The sequence below is a fragment of the Eptesicus fuscus genome, chromosome 3 (assembly GCF_027574615.1).
Source record: "Eptesicus fuscus isolate TK198812 chromosome 3, DD_ASM_mEF_20220401, whole genome shotgun sequence".
NCBI lineage: Eukaryota > Metazoa > Chordata > Mammalia > Chiroptera > Vespertilionidae > Eptesicus > Eptesicus fuscus.
Window position 1 is genome coordinate 58617695 of NC_072475.1, and position 17853 is coordinate 58635547.

The 17853-nt window shown below is 39.3% G+C and overlaps 2 protein-coding genes across 4 annotated transcripts in view; one reads left to right on the plus strand and one right to left on the minus strand.

Moving 5' to 3' along the window:
* Positions 1–5384, minus strand: part of EAF2 (ELL associated factor 2) — a 40985-nt gene extending 35601 nt beyond the window's left edge. The window contains 2 exon segments of the mRNA XM_054711780.1: positions 5140–5272; positions 5274–5384. Coding sequence (XP_054567755.1) covers positions 5140–5272; positions 5274–5384 — 244 coding nt within the window.
* Positions 5385–5471: 87 nt separating this feature from the next.
* IQCB1 (IQ motif containing B1) overlaps positions 5472–17853 on the plus strand; it is a 57107-nt gene continuing 44725 nt past the window's right edge. For 2 of the 3 annotated variants that reach the window (XM_054713940.1, XM_054713941.1), the window contains exons 1-5: positions 5472–5559; positions 6029–6111; positions 10907–11018; positions 11696–11858; positions 13982–14111. In XM_054713940.1, the coding sequence (XP_054569915.1) occupies positions 10919–11018; positions 11696–11858; positions 13982–14111 (393 nt within the window). In that variant the 5' untranslated portion in view covers positions 5472–5559; positions 6029–6111; positions 10907–10918. The remainder of the gene's footprint in view (positions 5560–6028; positions 6112–10906; positions 11019–11695; positions 11859–13981; positions 14112–17853) is intronic. The other variant, XM_008146656.3, reaches the window with a different exon arrangement.

Sequence of the window (17853 nt, forward strand, 5' to 3'; positions counted from 1 at the left end):
ATCCCACAGGGTGTCCCTCAGCCCAGCCCTCACCCTCTCCAATCTGGGACCACTCTCACAATCAGGGACTGCTGGCTCCTAACCACTCGCCTGTCTGCCTGCCTGATTGCCCCTAACCACTCTGCCTGCCAGCCTGATAGCCCCCTAACTGCTCCCCTGGCAGCCTGATTGAAGTCTAACTGCTTCCCTGCTGGCATGATCATCTCCAACTGCTCTCCCCTGCCAGCCCGATCGCCCCCAACTGCCTTCCCCTGCCAGCCTGATCGCCCCCAACTGCCTTCTCCTGCTGGCCCGATCACCCCCAACTGCCCTCCCCTGCTGGCCCAATTGCCCCCAACTGCCTTCTCCTGCTGACCTGATCACCCCCAACTGCCCTCCCCTGCAGGCCCGATCACCCCCAACTGCCTTCCCCTGCGGGGCTGAGGGAACTGGGGGACTCCGGCTGGATGAGGCAGAGCTAAGGGGACTGGGGGACTGAGGCTGGATGAGGCTGGATGCTGTGGCGACTGGGTGAGGCAGAGCTGAGGGGACTGGGGGACTCCGGCTGGATGAGGTGGGGCTGAGGCAACTGGGGTCTGGCCAATTGGGACTGAGCAAGACAGGTTGGACACGCCCTCCCACGTCCCTCCCTGGCCCCGATCGTGCACTGGTGTGGTCCCTCGGCCTGGCCTGAACCCTCTCACAATCCAGGATCCCACAGTGGATGTCGGAGAGCCGGTTTCAGCCTGATCCCACTCAACACAGGAGCTGCCCCCTGGTGGTGAGTGCACTCCCAAAGGGGTAGCACCCGTCAGCCAGAAGCCAGGCTCACAGCTGGCAAGCGCAATGGCGGTGGCAGGAGCCTCTTCCGACTTTGCGGCAGCGTTAAGGATGTCCAACTAACGGCTAGGAGTGGGCCTAGGCCATCAGTCGGACATCCCTCAAGGGCTCCCGGACTGTGAGAGGGTGCAGGCCAGGCTGAGGGACCCCTGCCCCCCAGTGCACAAATTTTGTGCATTGGGCCTCTAGTTTACAAATAAAATAAAATAAATAAGTCTATCAAAACTATTCTGAACCTATTTGCATTTCTATTATTCTATTAAGATAAATAAATTTCACTTTTTATTATGTTATTTAAGTAATGTCTTTTATTTACCTTCAAACAAAAAGGTGTGTTTTTTAAATGTTTGGGTTTTTTTTATCTTAGAGAGAGGGGGGAAAAAGAGAGAGAGGAAGGGAGAGGGAGGGAGAGAGAAAAGCATCCAAGAGAGAGAAAAATGGATCAGCTGCCTCCTCCTGCATGCCCCCTACTGAGGATGGAGTCAGCAACCAGGGTATATGCCCTGACCAGGAAATCCAACCTGTGACCTTTTGGTGTATGGGACTAAGCTCAACCAACTGAGCCACACTGGCCAAGGCAAAATAAGTTTTTTAAAAAGTAGACAACTTTTCAGTTTCAAAGGGTTAAGTATATAGCTCTAGAATTTTAGAATTTGTTGAATAATCTAATCTTCATGCTTTCCATATGTTTCCAAATGTCAAATGCATTCTCTTGTAAATTGCTGATTCCAAACTAAATAGTTTATTTCTTTCGGTTCTCCTTGGTTTGGAAATTTCACCACCAATTTTACTGTTATTTCTTCCCTCTGGATTTCCTTCATCTATGTTATTTTCTCCAGCTTTACAATACAATTACTTACCCTATATAATAAAAGGCTAATATGTAAATCGACCAAAGAGCGGAATGACTGGTCGCTATGATGTGCACTGACCACCAGGGGGCAGATGCTCAACGCAGGAGCTTCCCCTTGGTGGTTAGGGCGCTCCCACAGGAGGAGTGCCTCTCAGCCAGAAGCCAGGCTCATGCTGGCGAGCGCAGCAGCAGTGACAGGAGCCTCTCTTGCCTCCACGGCAGCACTAAGGACCCCTCAGGGGATGTCCACCTGCTGGTTTAGGCCCGCTCCCCGAGAGGGCGCAGGCCGGCCTGAGGGACCCCACCCCCAGTGCACAAATGTTGTGCACCAGGCCTCTAATATTACATAAAGAATAGAAAAACATATCCTACTTTGTACTTAATACTTTTCTGTTAATGTTAATCACTTTTCTGACTATTTTGCCTGTAACATAATCTCAGTATCTTCATAAAAGATTCCACAATTACTATTATAAATTTACTTCCTGGGATTTGAACTAATTCAACTAACTCCAAAACCCACACTCTTGCCAATATACCGCACTGATCAGAGAACATATCATTATAATTTTAATCTTCTTTTTCATTACTGTACTTTCTAATATTTTCTCACATAAAAGCTTAATAATTACTTCATTGGGAGTGGCTCCACTTGACACCTCAGACAATCTCCCTGTAGTCAATGCCCATGAGCTCTTCATTTCGTGACAACAAAAAGTGATATCATTTACAAACTTAGAAATTTCAATGATTATTCCCTTATCTGAATATACATTGTAAAACTATTACTATCCCATATCCAAAATGTATTCTAGTGAGTCCTGTTAAACTCTTCTACCTAGTGAAACATCTGCTGCTAAGCATTTAGCTTATCATTTATAGAACATCCCATGTCTGCCCTACCACATGCCAGACTATCTTTTTGATAGTTTTATTGCCAAGCCCTGATAAATGCTTTTGAAAGTCTAAGTAAATTACATTCATTGGCATTCCTCATACACATAAATGTAACCCTTCAAGAAAAATGGTGACTACTATTTATTCTTTACCACACACCAAATATTGTGCTAAGTTGTTTCTGCTATCTTATTATTCTTTAAAAATTCTATAATTTAGATATTACTGCCATTTTGCATAACATATATGTGCTGGAGGCCAAAATTCACATATAGATTTTCCAAAGCCTCAGCATATTGGACAGGTATAATTACTCCTTTACATAAAGTATGTTACTTTCTCCCAGACTATATTGACTTGAGTGTTTGTTATAAGTTAGGTTCACCTGCTCTGTATGAAAATCAGACCTATTCTGTAGTTTCCTTCCTTCACTATGAGTCCTTAGGAGTGAGGATCATAAGGAAAATGAATCTATCCTCAAGAATAATGACTGGTTTTCCTGTGGCTCAGTTGGTTGTCAGTTCAAACAATCAAAGCATAATATGCTAATGATATGCTAAGGCCACTCAACTGCTTGCTATGACATGCACTGACCACCAGGGGGCAGATACTCAATGCAGGAGCTGCCCCCTGGTGGTCAGTGCGCTCCCAGAGGGGGAGCGCTGCTCAGCCAGAAGTGAGGCTCATGGTGACAAATTAGTGCTAAGGATGTTGGACTGACAGCTTAGACACCTCACACACACACACACACACACACACACACCCGCCAGTGCATGAATTTCATGCACCGGGCCTCTAGTATTTAAATAAATATAGAAATATTCTGCCTCCTTCAACAATAAGAATAAAACCAAAGGGCTGAAAACCTTTCTAATGTCTTCCACAGGACTAAGAGTGTATTCACACATCTGGGTTTATTGTGGTTGTTTTTTAGTTTATTTTCATTCTTGTAGGTGGATCATCTGACTCGCAGAGTCTTACGACACAATTTCAGCATTTCGAGAACTTTTACAAATGAAAGGCTTTGAAACCCCTGCAAAGTGCTTTTCAAAGGCTATTTTTATTCACTTAATTTGGGGTTCACACCCTTAAAAAGAGAACATATACCCAAGTTATATGAAAATATATTCTTGAGCAAATTTTTATTATCTGTAATTTGGAAAAATTAAACTGTATACCTGAGAAAGAAGAGGAAAGAAGAGAGGCAGTATTAGTTGAGAGAAAGTCATGGGGAAACAAGATAATAACTACAACACACTTTTGTAAAATGGGACTGAAGAAGGCAAGAAACTTGACAGCCAGCACTTACTGTCTCACTGCGGGGAGCTTAGGACAACAGAGTATGGAGAAGAAGAACTCAAGGGACATTGTTTAAGAGCCTCTGTTTACAAATATCTCCCCCATTTATTCCATCAATTGGATATTGATTTTCTTAACAAAACCCTTTACAAAATGTAAGTATATCATTGGAAAATTAGAAGCCTATTGGTTCTTCATATCTTTACTATGAGTCAATATAATTAGATTGTCTAAAACTTACTAAACATTTGGGGAATGTAAGTTTTAATTCGGTGTTTCGGTTGAAGCATGGGTCACCTCAGAGTGAAAACCATAAAGACCTCTGGATGGTCTAGGAGCAGGAAGACTGAGAAAAATGTAAAACTGAGACGCTAGACACCAAGGAAGGGCAGAGCTGGGGAAAGGAAGTGAAAAAATACCTACTTTACAATTTTGGCACAGAAAAATAAGAGGTTATGACTCAATGATCTCAAAGTTTCCTTTCCGCTCTATAATTTTATGAGGGCTATTATGCAAAGAATGAATGTTTTACATATCAAATCATAATATGCTACATTTTCCTTTCTGTAATCTGTATCATCCAACTATTAACGCAAAAGAGCTCCCTTTTCTACCTCCACATAAAAAAGGATAATTTATTAAAACAAGACAACCAAAAGGGAATCAAAAGGAGACATCACAGGGAGGTAAATATCTTTCCAATAAAGAATAACACACCCTCCAATACTTTTGATGATCAGTATTTGCTAATCAGGAATCCAAAAGAGATGCAGGTTATTAGAATGGTTCAGAATCTCTCCCCAGGAACACACTAAATAAGAACTCTAATTAGCCAAACAGAAAAAGTGAAGGAAAAAAAAAAAGGATTATTTGTCCACCAGCCTCAAGGCATTCCCTTCCCTCCGTCTAAATTGGGTCCTTTGCTCCCTTCCATGGGTCACCTTACTGTTTTCCTTCCCACCTCTGTATCATCCAGCAGGCATGTCAGTCTCCATTCACTGCTGCAGACCCTGGTCACCAAGTTTCCCTCGCGCCTGTTGGTTTTACTAAAATCTCTCTGTCCAGGGTTTATCCACACCTGCTGAACTCTGGCTCCTTCCACCGACCCCCCCCCTCCCCCCGCAGAACTCCAAGCGGGGCGGTGGATCGCGCAGGGCACCCCGTTCTCCAGCAAAATAAGGGCGTCTGTGGGAACACAACTCGGAGACGTTTGCGCCTCCAAACCCCCGTCCCCAGAGCGCCCCCCTTTTCCCAGGATTGTCCTCACTCACAGCGCACAGTGTGAAAGGCGCAGCGCGGCTGCTTCTCAAAACTATCGCCCAACTTGAGAACCCGCTCGCGACTGTCGATGTACCGGGGTCCATTCATTATTCTCCTTGGGCTCCGACTTCGCCTTCGCCGCGGGACGCGCCGCTAGACCGTCTGCCACCTCAGCCTGAGGAGCAGCATTCGCGGCCGCGGGAGCCGCCAGCCCAGACCCCGCCCCGCGCTCAACGCGCGCGCCTCCTGGGAGCATCTCGAGTGCTGATTGGCTGCCTGGCGAGAGGCACCCCGCCCCTTGGCTCCAGAATCCCGGTCCCGCCTCCAGGCCTTTTCCCGCGTTGCGACGCACGCCGCTCCGGGAACGCCGTGCCGCGGGGGTGCGCGGTCGGAGTGGGGTCCTTTGGTGGAGGAACGCGAAGCGGGATGAGGTAACGGGCCCGAGGTGGTGGCTGGGGAAGGAGAGGGCCCCGAGGTACCAAGAGGCCGGGGCTCCAGACCTCTGGAGCTGGTGACCCGGCATGTCGGAGCTCTTAACGGGAGAATGGGCCTGCTGCACGCCCTTTCTGTGGAGATTTAGCATGGAAACTGAGGCCCGGGGCGGGGCGGACTCGGGGCCCAAGGCCTGGTGGCGCCCAAGTTGGATCTAGAATCAGGGGAAAAGGAGCCCGACGCCTCAGAGCCTCGGTCCCGGGACCTGACTGGGAGGCGACGCCGTTACCTAGGCAATCATTTTCTGACCTGTTCCAGAGGAAGTTCTCCGTATGTACGATTAGGTCTCACAGGATCAGGTCGCGTGAAGCGAGTGGGGGGGAAAAAGATTCGGAGTTCGAAACTGCAGATGCTTAGGATCAATTGCAACTACATTGCACTGGGTTGTCTTATTTATTTCCTTAACAGTGATCCGTGGAGGCAGTAACCGCGCAGCCAAGAAGACCAGATTCCTGAAAGATCAAGGCCAGAGCTCGTGCTCTGGCAACAGGGTAATAGCATTTATAATAGAAAACATTTTTTTTTCTGTCAAAAAGTTCATGAGTTTAGTAGTGATAAAGATGAGAGGACAAATATGTGATACCTTAGTCAATAAAGTAATTTAAAAAATAATAATAAAATAAAATTTTAAAAAAGATGAGAGAAGTGTTGTATTGGAGGAGAAGCACTTGCAAAAAGGTTAATAATGTAATAAAACTCTACTCCCTTACCTAACTACTACCTTAGCCAGACTTGTCAATTTATTGTTCCAGACAGGTAGATGAAAGCCTCCCATAATCTTATCTGCTTATCTAAATGCGACTCTTTTAAGGTGTACTGAGACTTTGTTGTGTGGTGGAGTCAAACCCAGAATCTTTGGGTTTAAACTTCATACTTGACAGTGTGACTTTGTGCAAAACAAAAAGTTAAGTGTGCTCATTGTAAAAATTGGGGGAAGAAATAACAGTTCTTACACCTTAGAGTTGTTGAGGGAATTAAATGAGTTAATGCATGAAAGCATTTAAAACTCACCATAATAAAAGCTCTCCAAGTGGTTATTATTATCGAGACTTTACTGTCATGCAACATTTTAGGGCCATCCTTGGTGACTGCCTTCTCTAATAAATCTTGAATTATTCTAGGAAGTAGGAGTTGCTGCTTTGGTTATTTTACAAATAAAAAAACTGGTTCAGGGAAGCCCAGTCCTTTGACTCTTATGATCTGTATTATCTTCTGTGTCATCTTTTTGGCACTTAACATTTTATATAATTATTTTATTTTACATATATGAATTTGTGTGTGTGTATACTTTTCCTTCCCAATCAGCACATTGGGAGGGAGTATGTCCTAAATAAAATCTTTGTGACCCTTGCATCTAATATAGTGTCCCCCTACGTGTTGGGTGATAATGATAATGTTTCAGTGATGTTTTATTATGTTAGCCAGAGAGCAAGAACAGTGTTTTAAGCCTATTTTTACCTAAAAAGGCTTCCAACCAGAAATCTGAGGTTTCCATTTTGTAACAAGGAGAAAAGCATAGGGTCAAGAAATTGAGTTTTAGAATGCCCAAAGTTGGTGCCTTTGTTTGTTCTCTCAAGATAAATTCATTAAGTTTCTACCGTATGCCAAGCTCTAGTCTAATCTCTTGGGAATATAGCAATGTACCAGAGAGAAGCAGGCAGCTATCAAGGGTGGTCTAAGTTTTGCCCTCATAAAGCTTACATTGTAGTGTGAATTTTCTCCAAATTATGTTGTACTAGCCTAGGAATGAGCAAATAGATTAATGAACTACATAGAATCCAAAAATACGCTCAAGTGGAATTTCAGATCGCTTCTGTTATATCTGTCCATGACTAATTATCTCAGGAATTTGACAGCCATGTGCTTTTGTTCTTATTTCACCAATCAGTAACCTCATCTAACTTTAAAAATGTAGTTAGATACCCATCTACACCATTCAGAAAAATAACTTACATATGTACTGGAGATATAAATAAATATTTAAGTTAAATGAAAATAAAATACAACAAAACCATAAAAACACTAGGGGAAAAAAAGGAGAATAGATATTTAGCTCTTAGGATAGGGAGCATGACACCAATGGCAAGGAGCCATAGAGGAAAAGATTATTATACTTGACTACATAAAAATTGTAAAACTGATAAATCCAACTTCAAGGAAAATTCATCTTACAAAGTACCAGATGAGGGCATAAAGACATACATTGGTATTCATTACCGCATTACTTATTGTAGCATAACTCTGAATGACTTCCAATAGAGGAGACCTATAATAATAAAAGGGTAATATGCTAATTAGACCAGACATCTTCCGGATGTCCTTCCTGACTGAGCTGGGGCCGGAGGGAAGCCAGCCAGGGTCCCGGGTGCCTGCGGGTGGAGGGAAGCCAGTGCCGACAGCCAAGGGAAGGAAAGCCTACACTTGCACAAATTTTCATGCATCGGGCCTCTAGTGTTTAAATACACAGCCCCCTTCTCACCCTCAATGAGGTGCACCTATAACCACAGGTGCACCAAACCATACATATACTATATTTTTTTCCTATGTACACATACTAATGATGAAGTTTATAAATTGGGCACAGTAAGAGATTACTAACAATAGCTAATCATAATATAGAGCTATTATAACATTAATAAAAGTTATGTGTATGTGGTCTCTCAAAATACTTTATTATACTATAATCACCTTTTTACTTAAAGGAAGAACTTTACAGCTCTCTTTGACATATCCAAATTGGCCAGCATTACTACTCTTGGCTCTTTGGGGCCATTATTTAGTAAAATAAAGGTTACTTGAATACAAGCACTGCAATACCAGAACAGTCTTATGTCATCACCAAGAAGGCTGCTAAGTGACTAATTGGCAGAAAGAGTGTGGAGACACTGGACAAAGGGATGATTCACATCCAGGGCAGAAAGAAAAACCATGGATAAAGGGGGGACTGCTGTATTTTGATTCACTCTCATAGAGGAAGCATAGCTTAATGTTGCCATTGGAAAGAATGAGGTATCTATACCCACATTCTTGGAAAGTTGTGTGCCTGCTATGTGCTGGAAGTTGTGCTGGACTTTCTTTAAAATAGTTCCTGAAAATTTGTGTGTTTTTTTAAATGATTCATATTTTACCTAATAAGGAATGATTGGGATGCATGTATTATGGCCAACTCTTCAATATAAAGGATGGACAAGTATGGTGAAGAATAGCTAAAAAAGTGAGTTAGAATAGGTGATTTGGGTATGTTTTGTGTTTTTTACTGTTTTATATGGGAGGGAATATTATCCTATCTAATAAAGAGGGAATATGCTAATCGACCCTCATGCCATTGCAAAGATGGCGGCACCCACAGCCAATAAGGAGGGAATATGCTAATTGACTGCCACGCCCTCAAAAATGGTGGCACCCAGTCCCTTAAGCCCCGTGGGACAGCAGGCGTGCGGCAAGGCCAGGCCTGCCTGCCTGCCTCCAGAGTCCCCTCAGCCCCCCAGTCCCCCAGGGCCAGCCCAAGGCACAGGAAAGCCTCAGCTGTCGGCTGCCCAGCCACCCAGGGCTGGCTGAGGCTTGTAAACATTATAATTAAAACCATAGACTTTGGAGTCAGACTGATTAGGATTTGAATGCATGCTGGTGGAATCATGACAAATTTCTTAAGTTATTCAAGCTTTATTTTTCTTATCTGTAAAATGGAGATGATTATGGCTTATAGTCTTATTATGAGGATTAAATAGGGTATGCATATAAAATATAGTACTTTTTTTATGAGTGATATCTTTGAGATTTGAATGCTTTAAATTATTTTTTATAAAGAAAAGTTTTAGCAACAAATTGAATTGGGATGTGAATTTTAAAAAATGTTTAAGATAATTGATTTTATTCAGTCTGTTTTTATAAACAAGCTTTGGTTATTTTATAATTACACAGCATTTCTGAGTTGTGTGTTGAGGATCCTCAAGACTAACCCCGGGTTCAGTGATTTGCTAGGAGGGCACATAGTTCTCAGGATATTGCCATATTCGTGACTGTGATTTACTTATTTATAATATATTTTTATTGATGTCAGAGAGGAAGGGAGAGGGAGAGACAGATGGAAACATCAATGATGAGAATCATCAATTGGCTGCCTCCTGCACGCCCCCTACTGGGGATCGATCCTGCAACCTGGGCGTGTGCCCTGACCAGGAATCCAACTATGATCTCCTGGTTCATAGGTCAATGCTCAACCACTGAGCCATGCTGGCTGGGCTGTGATTTATTACAGTGACGAAAAGATACAAAACAAAATCAGCAAAAGAAAAAGGCCCATGGGGCAAAATCTAGAGGAAAACAAGTACAAATTTCCAAAATTCCTCTCCTAGTAGAATAACATAGGACATTCTTAATTTCTCCCGCAATGAGTTGTGATAACATATTGAAGTGTTGTCTATCAGGGACGCTCACTAGAGATTCAGTGACCAGAGTCTTTGTTGGAGGATGGTTGTGTAGTCATCCTCTGTTACCATGTACCAGATTCCAAACTTCAGGAAAGAAAGTAGGCATTTAGCATAAATCACATGGTTTAGGCACAGTGAGCCATACTTACAGGGGAATGGTAGAAACCTCCTGAAATCTAAGTTCCTAGACACCAGCCAAGGACTAGCCTTTTAAAGAGACCTTTGAAAAAATAGCTGTCTTGCCCTGGCCGGTTTGGCTCAGTGGATAGAGCGTTGGCCTGCGGACTGAAGGGTCCTGGGTTCGATTCCGGTCGGCGGCATGTACCTTGGTTGCTGGGCACATCCCCAGTGGGAGGTGTGCAGGAGTCAGCTGATTGATTTTTCTCTCTCATCAATGTTTCTAACTCTATCCTTCTCCCTTCCTCTCTGTAAAAAATTAATAATATATTTTTTAAAAAGTAAAAATAGCTGTTTTAAGCCTATGTTAGCTCTTTTATGCATATGTGATTTTTCTTTTATGATAAAAGAAAATTCCTACCCTAGGATTGTTGTTCAGATTAGAAAAAGTGAATGTGAAGCCCCAGACACAGTTCCTGACTGTTAGTGAGTACACAACAAATACCTACTGTAGCTGTTACAGTAAAGTATAGGGGTCTCTAGCTCTTTTAGAGGTACACTAGTTAGAAAAAACAGAGTTTTCTATAAGGGATAAATGAAAAACAAAACCTACCTTTTGCTTCTTTAACAAAGCAGCAGCGTTAAGTTTTCATTTACATTGATAATATATTTTAAAATTTTAGGGAGTAAATATTTTAGAGTATTTGACCTTTCTTTTCCTGATTCTGTTAAAATACAGGTGATATGAGAAATGAAGCCAACAGGTACAGACCCAAGGATTTTATCTCTAGCTGCTGAAGTTGCAAAAAGTCCTGAGCAGAATGTCCCTGTTATACTGTTGAAGTTAAAAGGTAAGAAAATCTTTTTGTGATTGGCTAACACTGTTTAAGGAATAAAACAATTCCATCATGGGTACAATTTTAGCATTTGTTTCTACAGTAAAATCTCGCTATAATGGACTAATTCCAGCAAGGGGGTATCCGTTAAAGCCGAAAGTCTATTATATAATAAAGTAGGTTTTCCGAATGCATATATTAAAAAATTGACAAATTAATTTACCTGTTTAATTTATGTAGACACTTTTGTGTAATTAAGTAGGTATGAAAAGTTTAATAGAAAAGTTTTCTGTATGTATTACTATAATTTTAAATTTATACTGAATAGGCCTAGTAAATGTTTGCATTCTACTCTCTCTAAAAATCAATGGAAAAATGTCCTCGGGTGAGGGTTAACAAAAAACAAACAAAAAATCCCAAGTCCGTTAAATCAAGATCCTCAAAATAAAGGGATCACTGTAATTTTTTTCAGAGAAACCTTAACATCAAGATAAAGCAGTGCTTTTTTTTTTTAATTTCTTTATTGATTAAGGTGTTACATATGTGTCCTTATTCCCCCATTACCCCCCTACCCCCCCACTCATGCAGTGCTTTTTCTTTTAAATTATTTTTAGTTACTAGTCAACCTATAAAAAAATAGTTTTTGAATTTATTAAGTAAAAGTAAGTATATATTATTTTCTTTTGCCTTAGAAATAATAAACAACACACCTTTAGGAAGCTCAGAGTTGAAGAAAATCAAACAGGATATATATTGTTATGACCTCATTCGATATTGCCTCTTGGTGCTCAGTCAAGATTGTTCTCGAATCCAGGGTGGTTGGACTACAATTTCCCAGCTTACACAGATATTAAGGTAAAATGAAGCAATAAGTCAGTGTGTTCTTGGGAGATATGTTGGTAGATTCTTATTTGCTCCTTTTTATTCATTTGCCTATCAAGCATTGACAACCTCCTGTCGTAGGTATGGTTGTACTTTTCTTTCACACTATATGTTGTTTTTCATCATATATACATATGTGACTATTTGAGTGTCTACAATTTTGCTCTATAAGCTCTATGAAGATGGTGATCATGTCTTTTGCTCACCTTTGAATTCCAAGTGCCAGTAGACTCTTTATTGACTAAGAATTATAGGAAGAAATGAAAATATTAAGGCACTGGCTCTATACTGGAAAAACTTACCATAGAGATGGGATCACAGTCATGTGGATTTATTGTACAAGGCAGAATGAAACAGGTGCTGAAATGAAAGGCATAAGCAAAGATAGTATAGGAGAACAGAAACTGTTCATTTCACTTTGTGTTGATTTAGCTATCTCAACTGTATATTGCATTAGGTAACTCCAATCCTGTCGATAAAATTTAGAAGCAGTATTTACTGATCTACTGCCATACTAGAAATTTAGAGAAAAGAGATCAAAATCTTTTATTTTGCAAGAGTTGATAAAATAAACCAGATGTTCTCGGTGTCTAAGCCACCTCCAAATTAACTAACAAAGTGTGCATTACTAAGTGGATTTAGCTTTCGAAACTGCTTACTCCTACTTTGTTATTAGGTGAAAGACAGATTCAAGGTATACTTTGAGAAAAAAAAACAGCAGTGTACTTAGTACTTTTTTTATACTTTGATTTTCAAGATTATTTACTTAAGTAAATAAAGCTTTATGTCTTTGTTTTGAGTAGATGTGTAATCTCATGAAAATATTGGTTGATTTGGGCCAGTGGTCGGCAAACTGCGGCTCACGAGCCACAGGCGGCTCTTTGGCCCCTTGAGTGTGGCTCTTCCACAAAATACCACTGCCTGGGCGAGTCTGTTTTGAAGAAGTGGCGTTAGAAGAAGTTTAAGTTTAAAAAATTTGGCTCTCAAAAGAAATTTCAATCATTGTACTGTTGATATTTGGCTCTGTTGACTAATGAGTTTGCTGACCACTGATCTGGGCTCTCTTGAGTGGAATCCAATGTTTGTGACTATATAAAAAACATAATTTCATTTGTTAATGTTCTCAGTAAAAATAGGTACTCTTAAGTAATTTTAGGAGCCAAACAGAAACTGATACATATGAGCATTAGTCCATTAACTTTAGGACTTGATTTGCAAACCCAAAAACAAAACAGATATATTGAGCTAGCCAGTTTTGTTTTTAGCATACTCTGCATATAGTCACTGTTGCTCATCAGTGTCTGCACATTTTGTGGAAAAGCCTCAGATACCTGAGATGTATAGAGACCATGCTTGAATTTTCCCTTCTGATGTAAGGAATATGCAGTCAGATATTTTGTAGCTTTTAGGAAATTAGATCTATTAGAAAGTTGAATTGGTATAAAATTAGAGTGTTTGATATTCTAATCTGTCCCTTGCAGATTAATCTCACCCTGGGTATTTTTTCAGCTCTTTGATGTCTAAAATGTATCTGTTAACACAAATGATATTAATTAATTAGACCAGGGGTCCTCAAACTTTTTAAACAGGGGGCCAGTTCACTGTCCCTCAGACCGTTGGAGGGCCGGACTATAGTTTAAAAAAAAACTATGAACAAATTCCTATGCACACTGCACATATCTTATTTTGAAGTAAAAAAACAAAATGGCAAAAACACCCCCATGTGGCCCGCGGGCCATAGTTTGAGGACGCCTGAATTAGACTATCAAGGTATCCTATTTTAGAGTGTTTGTAGCCCATTCCCTGAAAACTTACCTCATTTCTCTTTATTGTGAGTCAAGTGTATTTTGTTTCCTGAAGAGTTGACAAATAGGTTTTTAAGACACATGAGTCCTGGCTCTTAGTATAGGCAAAGTCTGCATGACTTTTCTAGAAAGTTGTTAAATAATTTTCCAGAAAAAGTTCATTATTGGCTTGAGAAGTAAAGGAAGATACTAAAAATTCTTATTAAGGCACAGTGTCTATAGAAGCTTTAGCATTCATTTAAAATTTATAATTTACCCAACTTGAGTCACAAACTTGTGCTCTTATTTCAGCCATTGCTGTGTGGGCTTAGAGCCAGGAGAAGATGCAGAGGAATTTTACAATGAATTACTTCCATCAGCTGCAGAAAATTTTCTGATTTTGGGGAGGCAATTGCAAACATGTTTCATCAATGCAGCTAAGGTATATGTGTTTATTTAGTGCTTTGTGTTTTGTAGCCAAAACAGTTTTAATTCTTGAGAAGATGTTCCACGTTATTTTTCAAATGTACAATATTTGGCTGAAAGTACAATTAGAATAGTCAATTCAGATATTTTTAAAGTAACAACCAAAAAAAATGTCCACATTAAAAATATTTTTAAGTGCTGGCTGAAGCATACTGTTTGACTTTTTGAAGGATCTGCCTTACTATGCAACTTTGAACAGCACCTGTAGACATTTATTTCCATAGCATTTTCCTAAAACATACCTTCTACTTAAATTAACAGTAGAGGAAAGTGTTGTTCTCTAGCCCCAAGGCTTTTCTCAATAACTCCAATGGTGAAGCAAAATAAAAGTGAACCTTCTATTAGATCTTTTCAATCTTCTCCAGTCAAAATATTTCAACCTCAACATAGGGTCATATCAATCCAACAAGTATTTCTTGGGTGAATTGTACTAGATGCTATATGTACTTTTTTTCTGACCTATGGAATTAAGAATTTGGAATTAAGCCCTCGCTCATGTGGCCCAGTTGGTTGGAGCATTTTCCCGTACACCAAAAGGTCTTGGGTTCGATCCCCAGTCGGGGTACGTGCGGGAGGCAACTGTTAGATGATTCTCACATCAGTGTTTCTGTCTCTCTCTAAAATCAATTTTAAAAAAGGATATCCTCGGGCAAAGATTAAAATAATAATAATAAAAGAATTTAGAATTAATTTTAATAAATGTAGAAGTATATTGCTTAATTTCCAGATATTTGAGGATTTTCTTGATGTTTTATAACTTATCCATTTATTAATTCTGACATGGTCAGATAACACACTGTACATTTAAATCCTTTGAAATGTTTTCAGACGTGTTTTATGGCCTCCATATGTTTTTATCGTGGTGAATATTCCTTTATAAGCAGTCCTTGCTTTGCACATTGCTATCTCAACTGAAACACACATATCAGAGCCATGTAAAAGTTTACAAGTTTCATTTAACATGATACCATGCAAAAGCAAGCACTCCCTGCATACTTGAATATGAATTCTGCAGTTGTTTGTGTAATGTTTCATTAATGTCAATTAGATCAATTTGGTTGTAGAATATATAAGGAATCATAGGTGTGTAACGCTGTAACTCCTTTATGTTGAAAGAGTTCTTCGTTATATGGACATTTGAGCCTACTGCTACAATAGAGATTGAGCAGATTCACAACTTTTGTGAATTATGAAGATAAGTCATCATGAGATATTAAGTTTTATTTGAAATGCTTTGAGAATATAAACAATAGATATAGTCTTGCACTTGAAAAAAACTCTCAGGCTAGTAAAATAGTCAAGCTTTTTAGATATTTCTTGTAGAAAACCTAAGACAAATATATTATTAATTTTAAAAACAAGAAATAAAAAGTTATATAAGTGAAATTGAATGATATGGACAACATATTGTGGTTTGAGTGTAAGACTCATTGTTGGCATAGAATTTAACTTAGTAGTGAAGTATATGCCTTCTATGTAATAGGTTACAAATTCCACTTGTAGAATTTCCACTGCTATTTTTGAGGGATGCTAGCACTAAATCAGTATTTGCAAATTTGCTAGATTTCATTTTATTCAGATCAATTAAAGTGGCATGAACTGTGGAAATTTTGTTGGACTTGATTTCTTTTTCTGGCTATGCCACAGACTAATTCTGGGTTTTTGTCACTTGATTTCACTGTACTTCAGTTTCTCCTTTGTAAAATGATTTCTATCTCATGAATAACTCGACTATTATGAAAACTGTCTTCTTCAAAGCACTTTAATATTCACCCTTTAATAGCAATAATAATTATAGTCTTTTATATATATAGTCCATTAATACTTTTCATTATACTTTCATATAATTTGTTATGGTATTTGTATAGAGATAAAAAAAATCCTAAACACTTTAGCTAAAGGATGTACAGATATTAATTAAAACAAACAAACCTCCCTATCTGGTTTGGTTCAGTGGGTAGAGCGTCGGCCTGCGGACTAAAGGATCCTGGGTTCGATTCCAGTCAAGGGCACATGCCCAGGTTGCAGGCTCAATCTCCAATAGGGGGTGTTCAGGAAGCAGCCGATCAATGATTTTCTCTCATCATTGATGTTTCTATCTCCCTCTCCCTTCCTCTCTGAAATCAGTGAAAATATATTTTAAAAAAACACACACAAAACACCTACAAAATCACTAGAGTTCTAATAGAAAACATCAATGGGATGGATGATGTTTTGCTGGAACTAAATTGCTGATATTGGATTTAATAAATGTATTTGTATGTTTTATGCTAAAAATAAAGCCTAACAGATGTTGACATATGCAGTTTTTCAATGCATTCTATAAGCACACTTACAGATTTCAGAATAATTGTCTCAAGTGGTCCTATTTTTAATGGTGGGAAAAGAATGGTGTATCTGAAGCTTATTTTAATACTAAAGTATTGGATTTTTTTAAAATAAAGAAACACATGATATTGTATGAGAGAAAAATTTATTTAGCACATACATCAAACGGAATAAATCAGCTACAAAAAAAGAGGATGATTTGACCATGGGGCAACATTAAGGAGGATTAAGCCCTAACCGGTTTGGCTCAGTGGATAGAGCGTCGGCCTGCAGACTCAAGGGTCCCAGGTTCGATTCCGGTCAAGGACATGTACCTTGGTTGGGGACCCTCCCCAATAGGGGTGTGCAGGAGGCAGCTGATTGATGTTTCTCTTTCATCGATGTTTCTAACTCTCTCTCCCTCTCCCTTCCTCTCTGTAAAAAAATCAATAAAATATATTTTTTTTTTAAAAAGGAGGATTAAAGGAAGTAATAAGGAAAACAATTTTATTTATTAGTGCTATCTACTTAGGTTTTTCCTAATCAGGTAGTAGATTACATGGCACGATATACACAGGATATTCTTTGTATATATAAGAATATAAATAATGTATATGATATATACGAATAGAAAACATCTATGGGAGAATTTTGAAGTGATTTAAGGGTAAATTGTGTTAACCAGTTTCAGAAGCCATAAATTTATGGGTGACATTATCTAATGGGTTTTTAAAGAAAGTAGGAAGTCTAGGAGCCCAGCACTATCATTTGTGATTGACAACAGTGAGGATTACCTGCTGTGTGTTTAGTGAAACTAACAAAGGCAGTTGATTAGACTAAAGAAATTTTTTATCTAATGTAGCATTTCTTTTTTAAATCTAATATTTAAGTTAGTGCATGTCTATTTAAGCACCTATCTAACCCTGTGCTAGAATAATAGGAAGAAAATACATAGTTTCATTATTATGAAGAATAAACATAGCAATCATAATGTTTTTGCTGTTGTCATCATTACTTTAGTGCTGCAGTACAAACATTCAGGACATGGCCAATAAATGACAGAATTGTGAATGGAACTTATGTCTTATTTCCCATAGTGACACATATTCTAATCTAAATGAGTTTCACCCTATATTCCAGAAAAGAAGAAGCTAGGAAAATTGTCATTTATCTATTGAATAAATGTTGATTGAACATTTGCTAATTGTAAGAATTGTTTTTAGATATTGAGTGTATAGTGGAGAGCTAAATAACATGGTCTCTACCCTCATGGAGTCAAAGGATAGACGCTGCAACTGAAATACACTATTAATGCTTTACATGCTGACACCTACATTTGCATATTGTGATTTTCAGCATTGGGTGTATAACCAAGTGATCCACCTAACTTT